The 22052-nt window shown below is 40.7% G+C and overlaps 3 protein-coding genes across 4 annotated transcripts in view; 1 reads left to right on the forward strand and 2 right to left on the reverse strand.

The window, feature by feature from the left end:
• Positions 1-4185, forward strand: part of ptdss2 (phosphatidylserine synthase 2) — a 25283-nt gene extending 21098 nt beyond the window's left edge. For both annotated transcript variants that reach the window (XM_042411697.1, XM_042411696.1), the window contains exon 13: positions 1342-4185. In XM_042411697.1, coding sequence (XP_042267631.1) covers positions 1342-1495 — 154 coding nt within the window. In that variant the 3' untranslated portion in view covers positions 1496-4185. The remainder of the gene's footprint in view (positions 1-1341) is intronic.
• Positions 4186-5674: 1489 nt separating this feature from the next.
• Positions 5675-10171, reverse strand: tmem168b (transmembrane protein 168b). Its single transcript, XM_042411554.1, has 4 exons — positions 8633-10171; positions 8135-8277; positions 7603-7877; positions 5675-7139 (listed from the first exon to the last, which is right to left on the reverse strand). Exons 1-4 carry the CDS (start codon positions 9767-9769, stop codon positions 6592-6594), a joined length of 2103 nt encoding a protein of 700 aa, XP_042267488.1. The 5' UTR covers positions 9770-10171; the 3' UTR covers positions 5675-6591.
• A 1749-nt stretch (positions 10172-11920) lies between these two features.
• On the reverse strand, positions 11921-21960 carry bmt2 (base methyltransferase of 25S rRNA 2 homolog). Its single transcript, XM_042411079.1, has 5 exons — positions 21709-21960; positions 17724-17865; positions 17455-17583; positions 14853-14967; positions 11921-14532 (listed from the first exon to the last, which is right to left on the reverse strand). The coding sequence occupies exons 1-5, from the start codon at positions 21866-21868 to the stop codon at positions 13900-13902; spliced, it is 1179 nt and encodes a 392-aa protein (XP_042267013.1). The 5' UTR covers positions 21869-21960; the 3' UTR covers positions 11921-13899.
• Between the last annotated feature and the right edge of the window lie 92 nt (positions 21961-22052).

A 22052-nucleotide genomic window follows, 5' to 3' on the forward strand; every position in this document is an offset into this window, starting at 1 on the left:
CTTATGCACCAATCAGCATGTCGGCTCCTCCAACTGAACTGACCGTTATCTGATGAGAGCCAATCAGATAAGCCCCACCACTTCTCATGGTGCACCTCCCTCCAGTCGTACAGTACAATGCACTGGCACAAATGCATGATATTTTGTAGTTCTCCAAACCTGGGAGAAATTGTATTTGCATATAGTTTTAGGCCTCTTTGGTAACAGATTGGCTGGTTTTGCCACAAAGGATCATCTGGGGAAGTGTTTTAATTTATTATCAGAATATTTTGCTGAAATTTGTTTTGCATCCCATTATTTAATTGAGAGCCCACCTGATCTAAGTTGCTGCTGCTAACCCAACTCCACTCTAAGCAGATTAAAACAAACTGACAAAATGATATGCAAATACCATTTGGCCCAGTTGTACAGGTTCAGGTGTGTCATGTTCCTCTCCCTCATTCAAGAAACCGCATTAGCATCAGCAGGCCAAGGGGAGTATTAAGGGGATGTTTCAGACTGGCCTTTTTTATCTGAGACACAGAATGTTATATTACCAGCATTTGAATATTGACAAATCCTGAATATAATATTGACAGGTACCCACATTAGGCCTTTAAATTGATTTAAATTTAGTATCTTCAGCACGGCAGGGGGTTGCCAACCTACTTAAGACTTGTGGCTTCCCTCCACAATGATGCATATTATAATGAAAATAGAAATAGTATAAAAGCTTTTATACATAGCTGTTAGAGAAAGCCAAGTGGTTTATCATTTACTTAAAAGACAGTAATCAACAGCATCAAAGCACCATTTCAACAAAAGAAAACAGCTCTCGTGTTAAGTCCTAGTTTATGGGTCACTGTACTTCAGCAAATGAACTAACTGAAACCCAATGAAAACAGCTTCCTTACCTAGAGGTACTTTTTTAAATTAATCTGAATTGGTGAAGTATATAAAGTCCAGTGCTCCTGTAACACTCTGGGTTTCTGCATACAGAGTGTCTTTGTAAATCATCACCATATTCTGTTCTGGATAGTAGAATTTCATAAGATAATGATTGTTTTGTTGGTAATAAACAACATCTCCCATGAGTCTTAGTTACAGAGATCCTGTCAAAGTGTCATGTGACCTGTGGGTTTTGAGTTGTAACAAAGTAATACATGTAAAATAAAAAAGTAAAAATGTTATTCAGTGCAAAAGCAGATTTAGCTCAGAAATGGAAAAAAAACCCCTCAGGAACATGTTTGAAAGACATGCTCTGAGAAAACACAGCTAGTGGAACAGAAACTAGCTTGGAAAGCGTTCCCGTGTCTGATGTTATATTAATAGTTTGTCCGCTCTTCCTCCATCCTCTCACAGTGACATCACACTACGCTACAAAGAGACCCGTCGACGCAAACAGGAAGTTCCCTCGGACTGGGACCGCCCTGTGGGCAACGGTAGCACAGCCACCCCATCCGGACGGAGCAAACTGAACGGCAGCTCGGAGACGCTGCGGCAGAGGAAGTCCTGAGGAGGAGCACGGCGGCTGAAAGGGGAAAAGGACGAGGTTTAACGGGGAAAAGAATGAAGGAGTATCGTGATTCAAAGACACGTGTAGAGGCAAAAAGATTACAGATGGACACATCTACAATGTGTGCAGTTTAGACTGTTCTTGTGCCTACATGAACCAAGTAGTTATTATACAGAGGCGAGGGGCGGAAGGGGCCATTTTCATTGGTTGCATTGTCTAGTTATTGTCATACTACAGGGATTTACCTCATTTTATTTTTAAGAACATTTTGGGAATTATACACAGGAGAAGATACATTTTGTGTTATTTATATTTTGCTTTGGATGTTGGGTGATGAGGGGAAAATGATGAATTTAAGAGTAATAGAGGGAGGGATGGTAGGTGACCAGGGAAGCAGATAAGACTCTTGACCAATAATCGACAGCAGTTTCCATTTTCTCAGCTGCACTACTTCTTAGAAAACAAGTGTCAGGAACATGCCCTCCACTGTAAATATGCTTTATTCTTTGTTGTGCAGTCACATCAGTCCAGATGAGAAAATGGAGAGTGCTTGAAGCAGTGGCAAGAGTTTCTGTAGGTGTGATGTGATTCCGTTTATTGTCCCCTGCTATGCAATCTTCAGAATCAACCTGGGACTTTGGTTGGGCTGCTTGGGTAGTAATAACACATTTCTGTTCAGGTAAAAGAACAGTCCTTAGGCTTCAAGTTAAGACAGTTTAGAGTGCTCTCTAGTTAGGTTTGGTCCCAGGTTCATGATACGTAGTTTACAAGTGGGAGACAATATCAGCTCTTCATTCACAGTTTAGGGTTTTCATTCCAGGAAGCACTGAGCCTCGAGGTCCTTGTCACTGCTGGGGATCCTCGCTCAGTCGGACACTAAGAGGAAAACTGGCCAAAGCCGGTCTCTCCTCTCTAGCTTTGTTCTTGAAAAGAACGACAAGTTTGTAAAGAAGAAAAAAAAATCAAGATGTACCATATTCTAGGTATTTAACTGCTGATAGTATACTACATATATGGGATATAGTTTTGGTGTCTTTTTGTAGATGTTTTGTTATCACTATCATCATTTCTTTAGGGTAAATTGATAATGAACACTAGATTGTACTCAAGTTCCTTTTTGTGAAATGAGGAACTGAGAAATCTGCAGCACTCTAATGAACACATCCACGACAATCACACTGATAGAAAGCTGCGCTCCCTTCTAAAGGAGACATGTTGGCTGACGTTTAACGAACGGCACAAATCTGGGTGTTCCAACAGGACTGTAACTACAGCTGGGCTCGTTCAGCTCATTCAGTCACATCGGAATGTGAATTTAATAATAACTAATCCCTTTTATGCCAAATGGTTTGTTTTTTTTAAACTTGAATTTTATTAAACTGTCATGTTCCCTTGTTGCCTGAATAAGCTGAACTAGTCCTATTTTGAGAGGTGCTATAGGTTCAGTTGTGGTTTGGTTTGGGAAGGGAACCGAACTTTCCAGCTCTGTGGGGGTTGCCATATTGCACATGCAATCAGCCAAAGCTTAGATCTCATTCTTGCTAAAGCCATAAATGCCGCCCAAACAGCTGTTAAACCTCATTTAGATTCTTTTTCATTTCAACTAAAGCAAGCAGAGTTCCAAAGCTAATGGGGTCAGCGTACTTAATATTACAAGAGGAAAAAAGGACACCAGGAAGTTAGATTTTTTTAAACCAAATTTAGGTAATGAAGGTATGTCCAAAATTAGAGACTCCAACTCTTTGAATTCAGATATAAAATTGAATGTTTTACAGTTTAAATACATGAATGGTTTGTTGTTTTGATTTGTGAGATATAAAGTTGTTAAATGTTCTAAACTTCTCATAATGATACAAATTATTGGCTTTACATTGAAAAAAAAAATCCGCATTCATTCCTTGTTTTGATGACATTGTTCTTCATCGTCCAGATGAATAACCAAAAAAAAAAAAAAAAAAAAAATCCCGCCAAAAAGCTTCAGTCTGTGTCCTGTTCAGGTCTTGTGGCTGTCAGAGATCAGTTGTACATTTCTGTGTGTTATTCATTGTGTCCCAGTGGCTACATAGTTGATGACGAAGTAGACATCTATGAATCTAGCTCCAAAATTGTCCAGTTGTAAACTAGGCTGATGTTTAATGATGCTATAGTAATTTTCTTGTGAATGTAATCCAGCAGAATCTGCTGTTCAAATCAGAGGGTCTCATCATTTATCATTTTTATTTTACCACAGACACTAAATCGACAGGTTTGTCATCTCTGCAAGGCTCATTCTCATGCTTATTCCGGCTGTTTGCATATTTCACCCTCTTTTTTGAATACAGAGATTTCTGTGCAAATTTAAAACTGTAGAAACGATGTGTAGCTGATATGTCCAAGTTTGTAATCGCTTATCCTGTGCTGTGATAATTCAGTTGCTTGAGAACTTAGTAGAAGTTCAGGAAGTTTGCTACATTCCCTCCACCCCCCTCCCCTCTCCCCTCCTCCCACCGCCTTTATTTAATGAAAGCTTTTAAAGCGTGGGCTGGGGATTCTCAGTGTAACAGTGTTCATGCCTTGGATTGGTCAAAGATTTTAACCAAGCCAGGTCATGAATTTGCACATCAGCTCTGAAAATCAGTGAGAAAACGGTGAGACTGAAATCACAAATGAGCTGTGGAAGGAAATTAAAATTGGGCCAAAAAAAAAAAAAAGAAAAAGAAAAGAGTAAAAAAACAGGACCTTTTTCCACGGTGTGTTATTAGGGTTCAGTGTAGTTTGACTTGCAGCCACATGGGGGCGGTAGATGTTCTGTTACTGTCTGCTCTGTGCAGTCATGTCTCCTTGACAGTGATCACTGGTAACTTGCTGTAAAAGCCATTTTCAACTTGGTTTGTGTAAATGTGAACATGTTAAAGATCATAAAAACTGAAATATGCTGCTGCACCACATAATTTTATAATGTTTTCAATAAAATCAACCGAAAACCTGAATTTCAACAGTCGCAGATGGATTATTAACATATCAGTTGGCAAAGTTTAACTTCTAAAATCTAACTATTGGTATTTTCTTACAGTATTTCATCCAATGTGGTTCTGCTGGCCTCATATCACAATGATACTATATGTCTTGACTATTATAAATTACTCCCTGCAGGCAAAGGCTCACTGTTTACAGCGTTTCCACAAACAGAAGCAGCTGTATCCATGCACACAATTATTCCACTGATGAGGCCAACAGGTTGGACTGGACAAGTCAGAAACCACATTACATGCACTCCACTTTGTAGACGAGTGGCAGGTACTTTGGACTTTTGTCACTTACTATAAAAATATGTAGGAAAAAGGTTACTTATCAAACTTAGTTTTGACAAAATCAAGGTAATTTTGGCTGAATCCATCTCTACACTAGAACATTTTCCTCATATTTTAACCAACGCCTCTCCTCCTATTGTGTAGCTGTGGGTCAAAGGTAGTAGAGCAGGTTGCTCAAGTGTTGTAGGTTCAATCCCCAGCTCCACCTGACTGTTTGTCATACTGACCTTGAGCATAACATGCCAGCAATGCAATGAATGTGTACATTAGTGAATGAGAGATTGCTTTGGCATGATAATTTGTAATTTCCTCATAATTTACAAGAACTTTTCCTGGAAAGTAACTTTAGTACTTGTTACTTAAGCAAAATGATCAAATTTGGCACTTATTATAGTTAAAGCAGAGACAGTGTTCAACTATTACACTTTCAATTAAATGCTATGTTATCTTAAACTAGTCATTCATTCACTGCACAGCAGGTCAGCTGAGTAAGCAAGAATGTTAAATGTGTCTTCAGGGAAGTTTACAATTCAGTATGAAAACTTAAGTTTACAATAATAAATGTTTAAAAAGAGTAGTTGTTTCAGGGACTTTCCTCTGGAAATCAACTGTTTTTAAACTTAATATAACTAAACTCTAATTTAACAGTCTATTTTCTCTATATTTCAAGAAATAAAGAAAGTTTTAGGAGATAGACCATAAAAAAGTTATTCTTCCGTTAAAAGCAGTACACAAGTGCAGATCATTTACTTTGTATAATTGGAAATTAGATTAATTTGTTGGCCTTCTCCTAGTGTCTGACACATAAAAAATAACTCATTTAATGTAGTTTATGATTGAATGTATCCAATGAGGAGTTAGGATCCCATTAAATTCACACTTTGAGCCGTGAAATCCCACTTTTCCTTTATTGCATAGCTCAGACTCCATCTTTCACCTGATTATCTCACCATGAATCCTTTACTTACACGTAAAACTGATTATAATAAACTTGCATAGTACAATAATCTGTAAAAAAACACCCCAGGAAGTAGATGGATCCCATCATCAATGATGGATCAATGCATTTTCCAATCTGGTGTTTCTTATGAGATAAATACTGTAGTTCTCACACCTCAGCTTGTAGTGCATTCACCAGTAGAGTTACAACTCTTTCTGGAGTCCCTGAAGCTGCTGGAGTAGATTTAAGAATCAACTCAAAAGCATTAGACATTTCTGTTACAATAGACACAAAGCAGCGCTCTGAATATATTCAAGCTTTGACCAAATGCATTTCATAAAATACACTGTAGATTACAGAAGGGTGTAGGCGGAAATCATTTCACAATTAAAATACGATTATATAACATTTTGATCTCCTTTGAAGATGTACCGCTGCCACTTTGGTTCAAGGTTACAAAGATCAGCCTTAGTGAGCGTCATGTTCTTTGGTGATTTTACGGTAAAAAGGCACAGTGCGAATGTTCTTAATATCAAGATGGAATCAGATCTAACAGTGCATACGATGTAAAAATGTGCAAAATAGTATCAATGTGCTCAGTATCATCACATAAACTGACATATTATCAAATCTAAAATCCAACATTAATAGAACAATTTGCAAGGAATATAAAAACCAGTACTAAAAAGACAGAATTTCAAAATGCACCAATCAGTAACTAAGATTTTCAGTAACTTAATGGATACTGGTTAGTAAGGAGTGTATGATTCAATAGCTGCCTATGTTGAGGGTTCAAAAACCTCATTGCCTTTCAGAAAATATTCTGTGAGGAATATATTCTAGAAATAAAAAAAAATAGGCTTTGTTCAAGATCTGACCAGTTTGAAGCCTTGGCCAGTGTCCAGTATCGCTGGTGGAAACCAGTTGAGTTTGACTCTCCTGAGACATCGCAGGCAGGCGCTGCAGAGCCACAGCAGGTTCAGGCCGCCGCACCACAACGCCATCTGCACCACCGGGTAGGTCATCCGAGGGAAGTACATGCTCCAGTGGTTGGTGACGTCACTTCCTGTCGGCAGGTGAAGCGTGTAGTCGCTCCAGTGTTTAGAGATGCCGTAGGAGGCAGAGACCGCCCTGCCCCTCTCCGACCACTGGATGTGGCTGTTGGCGTTGCAGTTATACTCCACCCACTGAGAGGTGAAGTCTCCGAGCTGCGGGGGGTCCTGCTGCTCGACGTCCGTCACACGGGCGAGAGTTGCACCCTGCACCGCCACGTGCACGCCCTCCACCTTCTTGACCTCCTTCACCCACGGCAACGAGTCGTCGCAGTCTAGCACCAGAATGAGGCGCGAGCAGAAGCTGCCGTTCTTCTCTCTCCACCACTCCAAGATCTGATCCAGACGAAGAGTGTCTCCTCCTGTAGACAAAGACATCAAAGTTCACACAGGTGGAACATACGGTATTTATAGTGCGCTGTTTTACATTTACAGATGAGGCATTTGGCAAACACTCAAAATGGCCGGAAGAGTAGAATAAGCTCAACTTACTAAAATTACAACAAAATGACGGTAAGAAATGAGGGTTAAAGTGTGACTGCAGAATAATCATGTAGTCTGCACACTGAATATTGTAAGCTCCCCATATTTTAAAAGTTTTTTCAAGGATGCTACAATTAAAACTTCAATCTTGAACTTTTAAGGTTTTGTCAGGACCTGAAGGTTGAAACATTGCATCATTAAAGCTCGAAATCATAATCACAGTTATTACAAAATTCACTGTAGCCCTAGCTTATAATTATTTTAGCATTTAAATGCTCAGTTATCAACACAAAGTGTGCTAAATTTGCCATCTTAATCCAAAACTATCGCTACCCCTCTCACCTGCCAGCGCCCACTCTCCAGATCGGTGGGTGTGACCGCTGTAGTAGATCACGTAGGTGTCGTGGCGAGGCCCGTCAGCGGTGCGGAGCTCCAAGAAGGATTTGAGCTTGGCCTGCAGAGCCTCCAGGGTCACTCCGCTGGTGGAATAATCGCAACCAAAACTGTCGATCAGGTGGTGGGCGAAGAAACGCTGCACATGGTTCAACATGCCTGTAGAGCGCCTGTTCAGCTCCTGCACCTGATCTGGAGGCAGCAGCAGGGGCTGACCGTCAGAACTACAAGGGAAAACGCAAAGAAAACAGCAGAGTTTGAGTGAACTGATCATGTCTACGAAGGTTTGGCCATTTACTGAGTCAAAAGAGACTTCAAAATATACAGAAAATACAGCAGCCTCTTGCTTTTTTTCATAGTAACTCATATTATAAAAATTACTTATAACAATTCACCAGAAATTGACTGGTATCCTACTCTGACACCAATCATCTGATGAACCTACAAAGTACAGGTGTATGTGTTTGCATGATGCATTTACCTGCAGAAGTTGGTGGGGATGACCAACGCGTAGCCCACACAGGTTCCTCCCAGGCTGTTTCCGAGTTCATGGAAAAGGCCGTGGAACAGAGACTCCAGAGGCAGCACCAACAGAAACATGCTCACAAAAATGCTGCTGGAGGCCTGACCGCAAGAACATGAAGGAAAAAATAAACTATTTAGCTGAGAATAAGAACACGCTCCTAAAAACATAAGTTCTTAACAGTGAAATATCAAATTCTGATTACATGTAGGAGTAGGTATAAGTGTATTTTTCAATTTATGGTTCTCAAATCAATCATTGAACAACTCAGTGTGTCTTTTAATAACATGAAATGGAAAATGTAAGGCACTTTTTCAGGCAGTCCTGTGGTCTAAACCATGAATTCCAAATTTGCAGCATGATTGATCCATACAGCACTGCTATATATTTAGTTAATGTTATGTGATATCGCTCTGTAAAGGTTAAATTACATGTTGTATGTCTTGCTGCCCCTACCTGCCAAGAAAAAGCAGCAACAGCAACAGTTGACACCAGTGTGAAGAGCACGAGGCGTTCAGAGATGAGGCAGAAGTGTCTCATGCCCTTAGAGGCCATGACCCTATCCAGCCCGCTGACCCCTGACCCCTGGATCACGCACAGCCTCTGGCAGTCACTGAGCTTGGTGTGAAAGCCCCACACTGTGATGACAAACACCATGTGGCAGATGGCCCAGAAGAGTGCGCACACCGCAAATCCTGGGATCATCAGGTACCACTGGTCCAGGTCTGTCAGCTTCCGCGCTGCCAGAATGATGAAGATCACCTCCACCACCAGCAGAGGCAAGAGGGAGAGCCGACGCCACAAACCCTTCCACACCAGGAAAGGCTGCCAGCGCTCGGTCACAGAGAGACCGCTGAAGTACACATCCAGCAGAGGGTCACAGATGAGCTGGCTGAAGAAGCAGGCGAGGGCGAAAGGGTTGGTGGTGATGTTGAGAGTCTTGAAGAACAGCACAGCGGTGATGACAGCGAAGCAGACCAGGTTGGGTAACGCCAGGAGAGCCTTCATCCTGAGGGCAACCATGACCGTGGCCAGCGCCATCACCAGCACCATGACGCTCAGGGACTTCTGGATGAGCAGCGCCGTGCTGGCGGCGGCAAAGCCCGCCAGCTCCAGCCGCTCTGCCGATGTGAGGAAGGCCGGGCGGTACCTGGTACATCCCAACAGTCTCTCCAGCAGCGCCCACAGCGTCCTCAAGGCCACACTGGCCAGCAGCAGGTAGTTGGCCGCCTGCTCCTTCACGTCACTCTCCAAGGCGGGGCTGCTGAGGAAACACAGCAGACCCAGGAGGAAGCCGAACCACAGGTGCAGGAGGCTGAGGCTGACCCTCTCCATACTGAAGAAGTAGTACAGTACACTCGCTATTCCGAGGACAAATAGAGCCAAAACCAAAATGATAAGAAGAGTGGACTCCGCGGTGCTTTCCCACCGGGCATAGAGCCCCAGGCACAGGGCGACCAACAGGTTTAGACTGGACAGGTAGCCCAACCACCGGACAGATGACCACATGCTCACCTCCCCGTTGACCTCCTCCAGCCGTGTCATCGCCGCATGAAGGCAGTGGCTGACGCAGTAGCGTAGAAAACGACACATTTTGACACCAATGACTAACTGTCCGAAGTCAAAACAGGCACTTGGATGAGTTATAAAGACGCTTTAATGCACTTATGATACTGAAATCCCGCGACATCCAAAGTTTAGCGAACTTAGCAACCGTTAGCAACCAGCTTCATCTTTGCACGGGTAAACGTTAGCGCGCATTACCGTTTAACGTTACATCGTGGAGTTTCATATTTGTATGTTTCTCATCTGATGTCCGCTGCGGTTTGTAAAAGGTCTAAGATGGAGCGCCCTACAATCAGCTGTCAGGAGATGGAAAGACATATCAGCAGAAAAGTTTGTCACGTCAAAAGTTTTGAGTCAGATGACAGGCGCCATGACGCTCTGAACGGCTGCAACTACGGCAAGGACGTAGGGTCAAAAGGGCTCTGCCACAATTAAAGGCCCAATACGTATTTTCTTTTTACTGTAAAAATTAAAGATCCCCTCCAGACACGTTTAATACATATAAAAATGCACTGATTTGAATAATAATTTTTGTCTGATATATAAGTTCAATTACCTAGTTAGAAATTCTTAAAATTACATCTTCTCCTTCTCCCTCACTAAAAAAATCCAGAATCCATGAATATGTAAATATTTTTCATTTAAAAAGTTTAACTGCTTGACACAAGACGTCTCCTACTTCACTGAAAAGTCAATTCTCTGGTATAAAGCTGAGCCTCCTTCGACAAGACCTGGGAAACGTGGATCATTTACATGAAACACAATGCCAACAAGTAACTGAACTGTTATTAAGTTATGGAATAACTGAGAATGAGAGTGTATACATGTCTGAGCTGCCCTGGACAGCTGTTTTTGTTGTATTTGTTCAGTGTTGTATTATTTAGTATTATATTGTATGTGTGCTCATGCTTTTGTGTCCAGAGCTGAAAATGCAATAGAAATTGAAGTATTAAAAAAGTATCCTATATCTCAGTATATGTGCGCTGGAAACATCAAGTTTCCACATCACACTTGTGTAAGTGGCATATTCGAGCAGGATCGGCTTCCAAACTAGTTGTGATGTCATCTTCTTTTATCATCAAGCAGAAGTTATCTAGATACTCCATCGAAGTCAGGACCCCCAGCATCCTAGCTCCAGATTTGAGGGGGTTTTGGATACAACTCAGCAAAGGTATTTCTGCCCTCTGTTGCAGCACAATGGTTACCATTGCCACATTTGGCATCAGCATATGTTACATATCAGTATAAGTTAAATATATTACTGTGAATAATGTATTAATTAATAATAGGGCTACAACTAACTGTTATTTTCATTATCAATTAATCTGTCTATTATTTTCTTGATTAATTGATTAGTTGTTTGGTCCATAAAATGTCAGAAAATGTTGATGACTGTTTCCCAAAGCTGTCTTCAAATATCTTGTTTTGTCCACAACCCAAAGATATTCAGTTTACTGTCACAGAGGACTGAAGAAACCAGAAAATATTCACATTTAAGAAGCTGGAATCAGAAAATTTTGACATTTTCTTCTTAAAAAAAACGACTCAAAACAATCCAACTAATGGTTGCAGCTCTGCTTACAGTATTAGTTTAAAGTGTTACTATGTATAATGCACATTACTAAATAAAATACAGATTTTATGTGTATAAAACCACCAGTGAATATGGTTCCAGTTCTGTGTTTTGATACTTGGTGGTGGGGTTACCCATTTGTTAACATTTTTCAGCCCAGAATTTATAACTGCTGGTTTTGAACTATGATGTTTGCAGCTACTTTATATTTACTAGGATGTTATTTACTATAATAAAGAAAATAGAAGTTAATAAAAGTAAACTAGGTTGTGAAGTGTGTCAGCCAGAGGCATCAGTGGTATAAATGTGGACGCATGTGAATAATTTAGTGTAGGCTGTTTTGAAGTGACAAAACAAAACCAAAAGCCAAACAAAAGCAAAAAGAGGATGCGGGCAAGAGAAAGAGAGAGAGATCCACAGTGGTCACCAGGCCCAGGTGCTCCAGGTTTCATTAGGCAGAAGGAGTTAGCCATCAACCAAACATTAATAAATAACCTGCTCAACCTCCTGAGCCTCAGCCACCTCTTCATAACCTAATATGTTATGTATTTTGAATGTTTATAAGTAAAGGCACATCACACACACAAAAAAAACCACACAGACACTTAACATTTACATTCATTTATAAAAGAGAAACACAACCATACTATAAGCACACATTGTTCTGCATTGTTGAAAATGTTGATAATGAAGATGAACTGTCTCATGCAAAATGGGCCAAAAGAAACATTGGAAGACAAATGCACCAAATATATCACAAAACACGCTTCTTTAAAGATCTGAATGTGTGATACCGTGATTTTTTTTTTTTTTTTTTTCCATTTTCCCGGTAAAAACAGAGGAGATATCAGCAGAGAGATGTGCATTAACTGGCAAATGATATGAGAATGGCAACAACACATTATTACGTCAACACAGGAAATGTTTCTTGTTAACCATTAATATGACAAAGAAGAACGGGACAGCTGTATGTAGCATTTGGTCAAAGAAGCTTGACATCTTTTTGTGTGAAAGGATAATGAGTTCCTTTTTCACCTGGGTCATGAACTTCTGCTTGCAACATAATTGTGAACAAAGAAGGCACCTTAGACTTATTGGTATTATCTTATGGGCCCATCATACTGGTTGTCAAACTGTCATCTTAAGAAAATAATTACATCTGTGACACCCTTTGGGATCAATGATAAAGTGCCACCGACAAAAAACACATCAACATAAATTAATTCCTTCATTCACACTCACAAACCCAACCGCACCCACACATTTGGCCTGTTCAGGGACAGGCAGGAACACACACTAACATGTCATCTGGTAGTGTCTTTAGCTAAAATCTCCCCCCTCCCCTCCCCTCCCCGCTGGATTCAGTATTTTCGGATCAGATCTCACTTGCTATTGCTAAAATCTACAGTTTCTCACCTTTTCAGAGGTTCCATATGACAAAACAGTAAACTAGTGCAAATCTTCTGTTAAGGCGAATTTTCTCACTGTGAGGAGCTCAGATCTGGATCCTTTTTCGGAGGCAGAGTACTTACCATATTTTCACATCAAAGTTACAAAATTGTGTCAAAGGATACTGGTGCTGTTAAGTCCATCTGATATGGGATATTGACTTGCGCTGTTGTACTATTTCTTTGCTTGAGAAGAAAAAGTGTATTGGAAATCTAACAGGAGATAATTCAGTATTAATATCTGTGAGGACAACGAAGAGGAAAAAAAAAAAAAAAAGTGTAATACCTACTTTGAGACACTCGTACCTTGTTACACAATGAGTAAACACAGTTACAGTTTCACATTAGTAAACCTAATAATACTCCTACCATATGGTTCTGAAAATGTTTAAAATGCTACAAATACCACTTTCTTGTAAAAGATACACAAATCATTCAGAGGATGCCAAGTTAAAATGGCATTGCCACACTTAACACTGGACAACACCAATGTTTTGACTGTTGAGAATATATATTTCAACTTTTTTCGTCTTGGAAAACTAAATGCACATCAAGAATTTTCAGAAAGTCTAGCTGCATGACTGTGACAGAAGCAAGCGTACCAAGTCCAGTCGTTCCATCTCGAGTCTCTCCAGTTTAATCAAACTCATGTCAGACTGCTCGGGTTGCTGTATTTGGCTTTTGTACTAAGCAGCCTGCCACACTAGCTTATTCAAATAGAGACTGAGTACAGATGTAGACAAGCTGACTTTTGTTATTGAGAGCTGATTGGAAGATGGGATGGAAATCGAGGAGCAGGGACTTTAGATATCTTAAGGGCATTCAACTTTCCAACTCTTAAAAAATCTAGCTATTTATCAAAATATATCCATCTTAGTGTGTGTGTGTATGTGTGTATGTGTGCGTGTATGCGTGTGTACTCTCAAAGGAGTGTGGATATGAGAAAATAATCTGTAAACTTCTCTCTTTCACACTGTGCAAACTGCATTGTTTTGGGGGGGGAGAGGGAGGAGAAGTGGGAGAAAAATGCAGCAGGTTAAATTTGGCAGCGCAGCAGTTGAAGGGGAGATGACAGTTACATAGAGAAAAGAGGGGAGAGGGGAGGAGGAGGAGGGGCGGGGAGTAGCTGGTTTAGCCTAGCTCTGAAGCAGGATGGGGTCCTCTAGCTCATGGAAGCCAGGCACAGAGCTGCTCTGGCTCTCCCCAGAATCTGAATCATAGGGCGTGTCAGGTAGCTCCGTGAAGCCCCAAGCCAGCTGGTCATCCTCAAAATCGGAGCGCACCTGCACGGGCACGTCGGCACAGTCTTCCTCCTCATTGGAGTGGAAGTCCTGAGGGATGTAGAGCATCTCGGGGTAGTTGCGTGACACCAGGTCGCTGGTGGTTGCGAGAGACACCTTACGGAAGGCGATGAGATGCATGTGGGAATACTTGACGTATTTGTAGCGCTTGAAGCCCAGCGACTCCACCGCGACACGCCAGCTGCGCATCATGAGGGCGTGGCGGTTTTGGTGGGAGGAATCGGGCGTGATGATGAGCAGCAGGCCGTGCAGCTCCAGCAGCTCGTGGGCCTTCTTGCAGCAGATCCAGCGCTGGTATGGTGAGGGGAAGTAGGAGAGGAGCAGGGAGAAGACCACCACGTGGAAAAGCTGGGCAGGCAGAGCGTCGATGGGGTTGTGGAGCTGGCGGAGGAAGGCCTCTACCGCGTCGCCTGCCAGCTGGAGAGGCTGCTGGAGCTGAAGGTTGAGGAAGTCACACTTGTACACACTCTAAAGGGAGAGAGAAAAGGCAGAAAATCAGCACATAAAAAAGGTTCACACCTGATATGTTGCTCTTTTGCATGAACTGCCGTTGTCACTGCCGATAAAGTTTCTCCGCTTGCAGCTGCAGAGTGTGCTGCACTTTTCGTTCTGCTTTCTGCTGAAATTGTTCACCGAAGCTGTCTAACCACAACACCAATAGCCTGCATGAGTTATTTCTGGTGTTGCTTTTGCTTTGTAATGCCAAGCATTGACCCAGCAGACAGGAAAACCTCATACATTTAACATGTCAACAAAAAGCGAACAGAATGAATAATAATAACTCTTACCTCAACTGCAGGCACTATGTCAATACCAACTGTAAGGAATTCATCAAACTTCAAGAAAGGGTTGAAGCAGCTTCCCACGTCAAGAAGGCGCATTTTCCCCAGTTGAGAGATTGAGCTGCAACGAACAAACTGTATTAAAACTTCACACACACAAATTGCTTACTGTAAGACAAACATGTAACTTTTGTATCCAACACGGTCTCTTTGCCCTGCATGATGAGCCATATAATTAAATTTGAATAGCATCAGATAATCTATGCCAGTTCAATCTTTTCCATAGTTCATGTGTTACCACTGAAAAGTTTGTCTGCTACATGTTACAGAAGGTTGTGGTGAGGATGGAGTTCCACACATAATTTCGCAATAAAACTGCAGATGCTTTTTTATAAAGAGAAAGGAGACAAAAAGAAACACCTATTTCATAACTAACAATAATGATATTTTCTCCAGCCGGTGATTCAATATACAAAGTTCGTGCTAGTCATTGAGGCGTATGTATGCCATTACTTTCATGGTATATTATTACACACTTGACACACTTGATAAGCATGCCCCACTAAGCATTTTATAAGTGCAGTAGAAACTATAAATGAGTGAGTCAGAGACCTGCTACTGACCAGATGTTAGGTATAGATATTCATGTCCCTCAGAAGTGAAATTGAGGTCATACTTTAACGTTAGATTCTCGAGCAGCTAGACTCTAATAATAGCAAAAATGGTGCATGTTGTTCCTGATACCCAATGCTTTTGAATTGTGTCTCTGGGGGCCACTAGGAGAGCTGTATGTTTTCAGTTATAGCAATGTGAAAATTCGTCTGATGGTGATCATTTGCATTAGTCCAGATTTACTACTACATGTGACAAATATGTAAATATGTAGGAGCAGAAATAAACAAGAAAAAAAAAAAAACAGAAGGTGTTTTGGAAAAAAACTTTAAAACTGTGGAACATCTTGTCAAGCCGAATTGGTCATGGACAAAGAATCCAGAAAAAAAGAATTTTCAGAGTTCAGGCTTTAGAGGTCAAAGCTTAGAAAACACACACCATCATCAGGGCAGTCTCTATAATTTCATTTTTATATAACGCCACAGACTTTAGACTGTACTTTCAAGTCTGCTTTCTCTTACGGTTTCTAAATGTGTCCAAATTCCATATTACACAATTACTCTAAGCAGGTTTTATATATGTAGCGTGCATCTGCAAAAATGTCACTGTGCATACTAAAACAATAACGCTAACCCTTGATTCTGAGTGTGCTCTTGATCTGCACAACTGGGTCATTCTGAGTCAAATCAGACAGAATCCAGGAAAGCGGTTGCAGCACCATCTCAGATTTTGTTCAAAGTTTTGTCTATATAATACATATATATTATATGTATAAACACATCCAACCTTATAGGTGGAAACACATTTAGATACTCCCACTACTGAGAGGGCCATTTAGGACACCACTTATTCCTCCTTATACTCTATTCCAATGAACATACTGAAAACATGTTTGTCCTTTAATTCTTACAATTCCTATGACACAGGAATTCAATAGTCACGGAGATACTGAGGCAAAAAAAAATGTAATCCTGAAATGGACATTTTTCTGCCATAGGTAAAATATCTCTCAAATCTGTGTCTATTTTTTTGTATGAGGGAAAAACAGAAGGACATTGGCTCTTAATAACCATCCATCAAGCAATTTCCATGTACATTTTTATGTTCCTACAAGCTACCCCACATACTATTTTGGTCCTATGAAAATTACCAAATATGCTTCCACACCTTGTTTTATTCATAATATCTTCATGCCCATTGGTGGTAGAGACCACAAATATTGGCACAAAATTAATAACAGATTGTATTTGCAGAAAAAATAATGAGTGGTATCATATGCAAAAATGGTGCAAAAATGTGGGTTTGTAGTACGCTCAGTATCGCTCTCGTTTAGGAATTTTGCACTTTTTTCCAGATGCAGTACAGGTGTTAAATGGTTTTGGTAAACAGAACACATGTTTGTCTTCCATCCTACAAAGCTTGGTTAGGCTAGGAACAATACTTGTCAAGATATTAATCCCCAAACATGGCTTCCCAGATAAGGCGTTTTTGAGGTTATAAAAATGAAATAGTATCAAGGGCTGAAAAAATATAAAAACATAGGAAATATTTCACAGGCCTTGGTATTTGGGACCCATTCATGATATAGACAAGGTCTGAACAAAATCTGAGACGGTGCTGCAACAACCTTATCTGATTTGATACGCAGTGACCTAATTGTTAAACAATGCTTAACTTAAACTTGAGCTTAAAGTAAATTTATTTAAGAATGGTGGTGCAGAGACAAGAACATACACAGTAAACTTTGCTTTTCTTTAAGTTTAATTTGCAGTGTGACAGCAGAGTCACAGTTTGAACGTCTGATGCTGCACATATGGTATCATTTTAGTATGAAACAGTAATGCATGTTGATTTCTAGTATACTAACAGCATACTATAAGTATACTATGATAATACTATTATATTAGTATAAAGTACATACTTTATTCAGTTAGTATGTAGTGTGGAATAGGGACACAAGAGTCTACTTTTATGGCAGATGAAGTTTACAACTTACCTGGGGATGGTGCTGTACGGTTGGGCACTTACAGACGCTGCAGTCAGACCCATGGCGAGCGTGGCACTTTTCTCATCCTTCTCTAACATTCTTTTTATCCCGCCATCTAAGAAATATTCTTGACAGACACTGTGGAAGTAGAATCAAAACACTACTCAAACCTTACTGTGACATGTCACAAAAGCACGTAGTACAGGTTCAGATGAGTCACATTTCGTTGTCATGTGGTCTATAATTGCAACTGAAAGGACGTTTGAAGTCAGCTGTACCTGCGACACCATTCGATGCGACCCTCTCCTTCGCAGTTTATGGCCCAGTGGTTGTCAGCGAGATTCTTCATGGCAAGGGCGTACTCGCTCAGTGTCTGCGCATCCTCACAATGCTCACGCCAGATCTTATCGAAGTCGCCCACTGCGAAAAACCATAAAATCAGGACAGAACCAACAAAAAAGAGAAAAATAAATCAATCAATCGATCACAGACCTCACAACATATAGGGATCATTTAAGACTTACAAGGTTAAGTTACTAATAGGTTCTGTCTTCTTATAGTCTGACCAGGCCTATACCCAGAAAGTAGCAAACTTTCACCACCTACTTGCCAACTTTGTTCATCCACTTCAGCACCAAAACATGATTGTAATCCTTTGGAAAAACATGCAGAAAAAAGCTCTAGCCACTGCTGGTTCTCTGTCGCTTCAACATTGCCTCCATGTTCGCTCGTCTTTGCCAGCACAGAAGTGGAACCACTTCTCTAAAAATCATCTTCAAATAGCCATTTCACAGTAACAATAATGTCCACAAAAATTCCCCTCAGTACATCTTCACAGCTGCTCAGAAGTTTACAGCCTGTAGCATAGGCAAACACGCCGATAAAGAAGAAATCCCATGACCACATGAAAAAAAGACTCTATATCAGATTTGCAGAAATGAAAGGACAACAAGAGGAGTGGTGGTAAACAGCAGTGCTCTGAAAGCATGACCGCTGTGATTCAATGCCAAGCCTACCAGATCATGCTTTACTTATTAACCAATCATGAGGTCTGCTCGCAGGACAACTTCTCTGTGCTGTTCTAGTCTCCAAAAACAACAAACTTGCCTCACTTTGTCTGAATATTTTCTGATTTAACTTTTATTCAAAACATGACTTGATTTAACAGTACATTTAAAAAACACTATATCATGGTTATGTGGTGTTTTTCAAGTTAATAAACTGGGAAAGAGCCTAAACAAACTGCACAACTTCACATCTTTATGCACTATTTACAAGACAAATGAAACACCAGAATGTGGCCATATTTGCTGCAGCATGAGACCGACTCCTGAAACTCCTTTTGGATTTTTTTTGAGTAACTGTTTGAAGCTAGTTAAACTCTTTCTGCAGTTTACTTTGAGATTTGAGAGCAGTGAAATTGTTAAAGGATTGTTTTTGATTTTGAGACAACCTCAATTATATTTAAGATCTTTATATGTGCAAAGTTAAATAGTCTAAGTCCTAAAGCCTACAGACTGCTGTTATTCTGCTAAAATAAAAAGATGATCCAGATGAATGAATTTTTCTTTTCTCAAGATAAAGATTTTGCACCTGCTCTTTTGAATTTGCCTTTTTGTGTTCCCCTCCTACACAGTCTCAGTAGGACTGTGCATTTCTCAGAGAGAGAAAATGAGAGTGCAGCATCAACAACAGCACAAAGCTTCTGTGTGGGTAGGCATTGCAGAAAGTTTTTTTTTTTTTAAATCCAGGGCCTTGCTGGTAGGCACTGCAAACTACCAGCAGTCTTCAACTGAAGGCTTGCAGCTTGAATAAGCCTCTCTGTCAATGCTGTAAAGTGAAATGCCACTTATCCTATGAGCCTCCAAGATGTTGAGCACAATGACTGACACTCTGATGTCATATGTCAGTGTCTGAGAAAAACAGCTGATGTGTTATAAAAAGGGGTTTTCCAAACTTCCCATTTTTACACTATGCTCTTGTCCACGTTGACTCATGATAAGAAATGAGACAGAGGTTTTTGTTTCCTGGGCAGATGGCTGCTCATGATTGCACACTGACTCCAACGTTGACATAGCCTCAGTTTGACCGCCAGGCATGCATAGGAATCCTTTCAGTAGCATAAAGCTTTAAAAAAAAAAAAAAGATCCATTAACTAGTTTTTTTTAGCCACTCGAACAAATGAGGGAATTAAGCTTCATTCAATTTTGCATTTTTTGTATCTGCAAAATGTCCATTAAGGCCATTCTCATTTTATTTTCAAATTGTTGTGGGCTTGAGTAAAACAAGAAAAAAGTGATGTAGAGCAATAGCCCAGGTGAACTCAATCGTTTGTCAATGTCTGCAATGTGACAAATCACTATCTGAGAGATACAGTATCCTCTGCTGCTATTAGCTGACAACTCTTTGCCTTCTTGTGCCTCCCATAATTGCAAAAAAGAGGAAGAAAATACTCCTTAGAACCGTGTCTACTTATTTTCTCGGATGTGACTGATTGACCTTCTATAAAATGTGCAAGCACTTCACTCTCATGGTGCCAGACTTCTTGCCGTAAAAAGTGTGGGAAAGAAAACAGTAAGAAGCAGCAGTAGACGGAGTTGAGTGATATGACAATACATACAGCATCATGAGACGGCAGACATACGTCTACCATCAGAGATCTGTAAATCAAATCTGTATCAGGGATTATAGGAGTCACTTTATGAGTACTTAAAGTCCCCCACAGCTCAAAAATGTGTTTTGCTTATTGTTACCTCGCTTGAATATTTGACCCTCACTGTGCATAATGATGCTTGTGCAGAGTTTCCCCACTCAAAAGCAAATTTCAAATTAATCTGCTGAAGGTTTCAAGTTGCTTTTGTGCTCACCTTAAATCTGCACATACAGTACAAGCAGGATTTTGTGACAACACAACCGGTTTGGAGGCCCAGTATGGTCTGACATGCAACTTAGACATGCATGATGGGAAAACTCCAGCTCTTACTGAGAATGCATCCTGCATCCAGTAGTTAGCATATATTATATATAGCATATTTAAAAGATTCTGAATATTTCAATGAGAGAGAAGGAGTATCAGTTGAAGCAGAGCTATTTTACATCCACTAAAACATGACTTATTATAGGCCTAATCCTTAACTTATTTGGGTAATATATTTTGTCCTTGACACCAATACACTAAAATAAAGCTACTTCGGTATACCACATGTTTGTTGAATCCACAGTTATCTTTTTTTGGCAGGCAATACACTGTCATTCATTGTCAGATAGGTTCCAATTGGTAACACATTAGCGTCTAGGTTTGTCTATCTACTGGTTTTAGGAGAGAGCCAATCAGAGTTTACATTAGTGCCTTACAGCAATAACATTTGCAGTGTATGTGAGGTTAGGTTCACAATTTATCAAGTCTGTCTTAAACAAACAGTCAGATGCCCGTATGAACACTGAAAGAGGTTTTCCTCGCTGTAATCATTCCTCTTGTTCATACTGGCTAAAAGATTCCCTTAAAATCGTGCTTTTAATGTAAGGGAAGGCCAAAATCCACACATTCATTTTGTACAAAAAATACATTTAAAAGTTTATCTGAAGCTTATATGAGGCTTCAGCAGTCTGAGTTAGTCATATCGAGTGGATATCTGCCACATTTACAGTCTTTTTAGCATCAAATTCCCTCTTTGTGTTTTCTCAGACAGTGTTTCCCTGTTGAGCTGCGGTGGAAGTATCGTAACAAAAAGAGGGACTCTGGCATTAAAAAGACTGTGATGTTGAGAGATATCTACTTGATTTGACTCATTTGGACAGCTGAAACTTCATATTAGCTTCAGATTAATTTTTAAATACATTTTTGCATAGAATTGTAGCTTTTGGCCCCCATCACTCACATTATAAGTGCAGTATGAAGGGGTCTTCTAATGGCCAGTATGAACAGGAGGAATGATTACAGAGAGGAAAACCCTATTTCAATGTTCATTTGGGCACCTGACAGACTTGAAAAATTGTGAACCTGTCCTTTAAGTAGATTTAAAGGCCTTGCTTTGCTGAGTGCAACCCTCTTCTGCTGCTGCCGACTGCAGTCCATAAAAGCTAACATAGCTACAAAACAAGACCGTTTGCTCGGCAGGAGTAACGTTAAACGAGTAGAATATGTTTGCTGTGATAACCGTGTACAGAAAGTGTTATTATTAAGTATTTGTCAGCTAACGTTCAGTGTTAGCCTCTCGGCTACAGGGCCAGAGACAGACAGAGGGGCCCGCTGAGGCTGCTTACCCTCTCTATATTTCCTGCGCAGTTTTCTGTGGACGTTTTTGACGACCCCTGACAGCTTCTCCTGCTCTTTCTTGCCCGGTGCTTCATCTGGAATCGGCACGTAGAGCAGCTCCGGGATGTTTTCCGTCTCCCCTGTCTCGACATTGTCCCTGGGGTCCATAGCACAGCACCGCACCGCCGATGCTGCCTGCGCCGCCAGTTGTTTCCCCTTTTCTCAGCTGCAACCCGACCGGCGAACCGGTGGACCGGCCAACAACACGCAAGCTGATTGGTTGGACTTGACAAACATGCTTCCGAACTGACAGCCCAACGTCCAATCACAGGCCTGGAAGCATACCTGAGCC

The sequence above is a fragment of the Thunnus maccoyii genome, chromosome 5, assembly GCF_910596095.1.
Source record: "Thunnus maccoyii chromosome 5, fThuMac1.1, whole genome shotgun sequence".
Lineage (NCBI taxonomy): Eukaryota > Metazoa > Chordata > Actinopteri > Scombriformes > Scombridae > Thunnus > Thunnus maccoyii.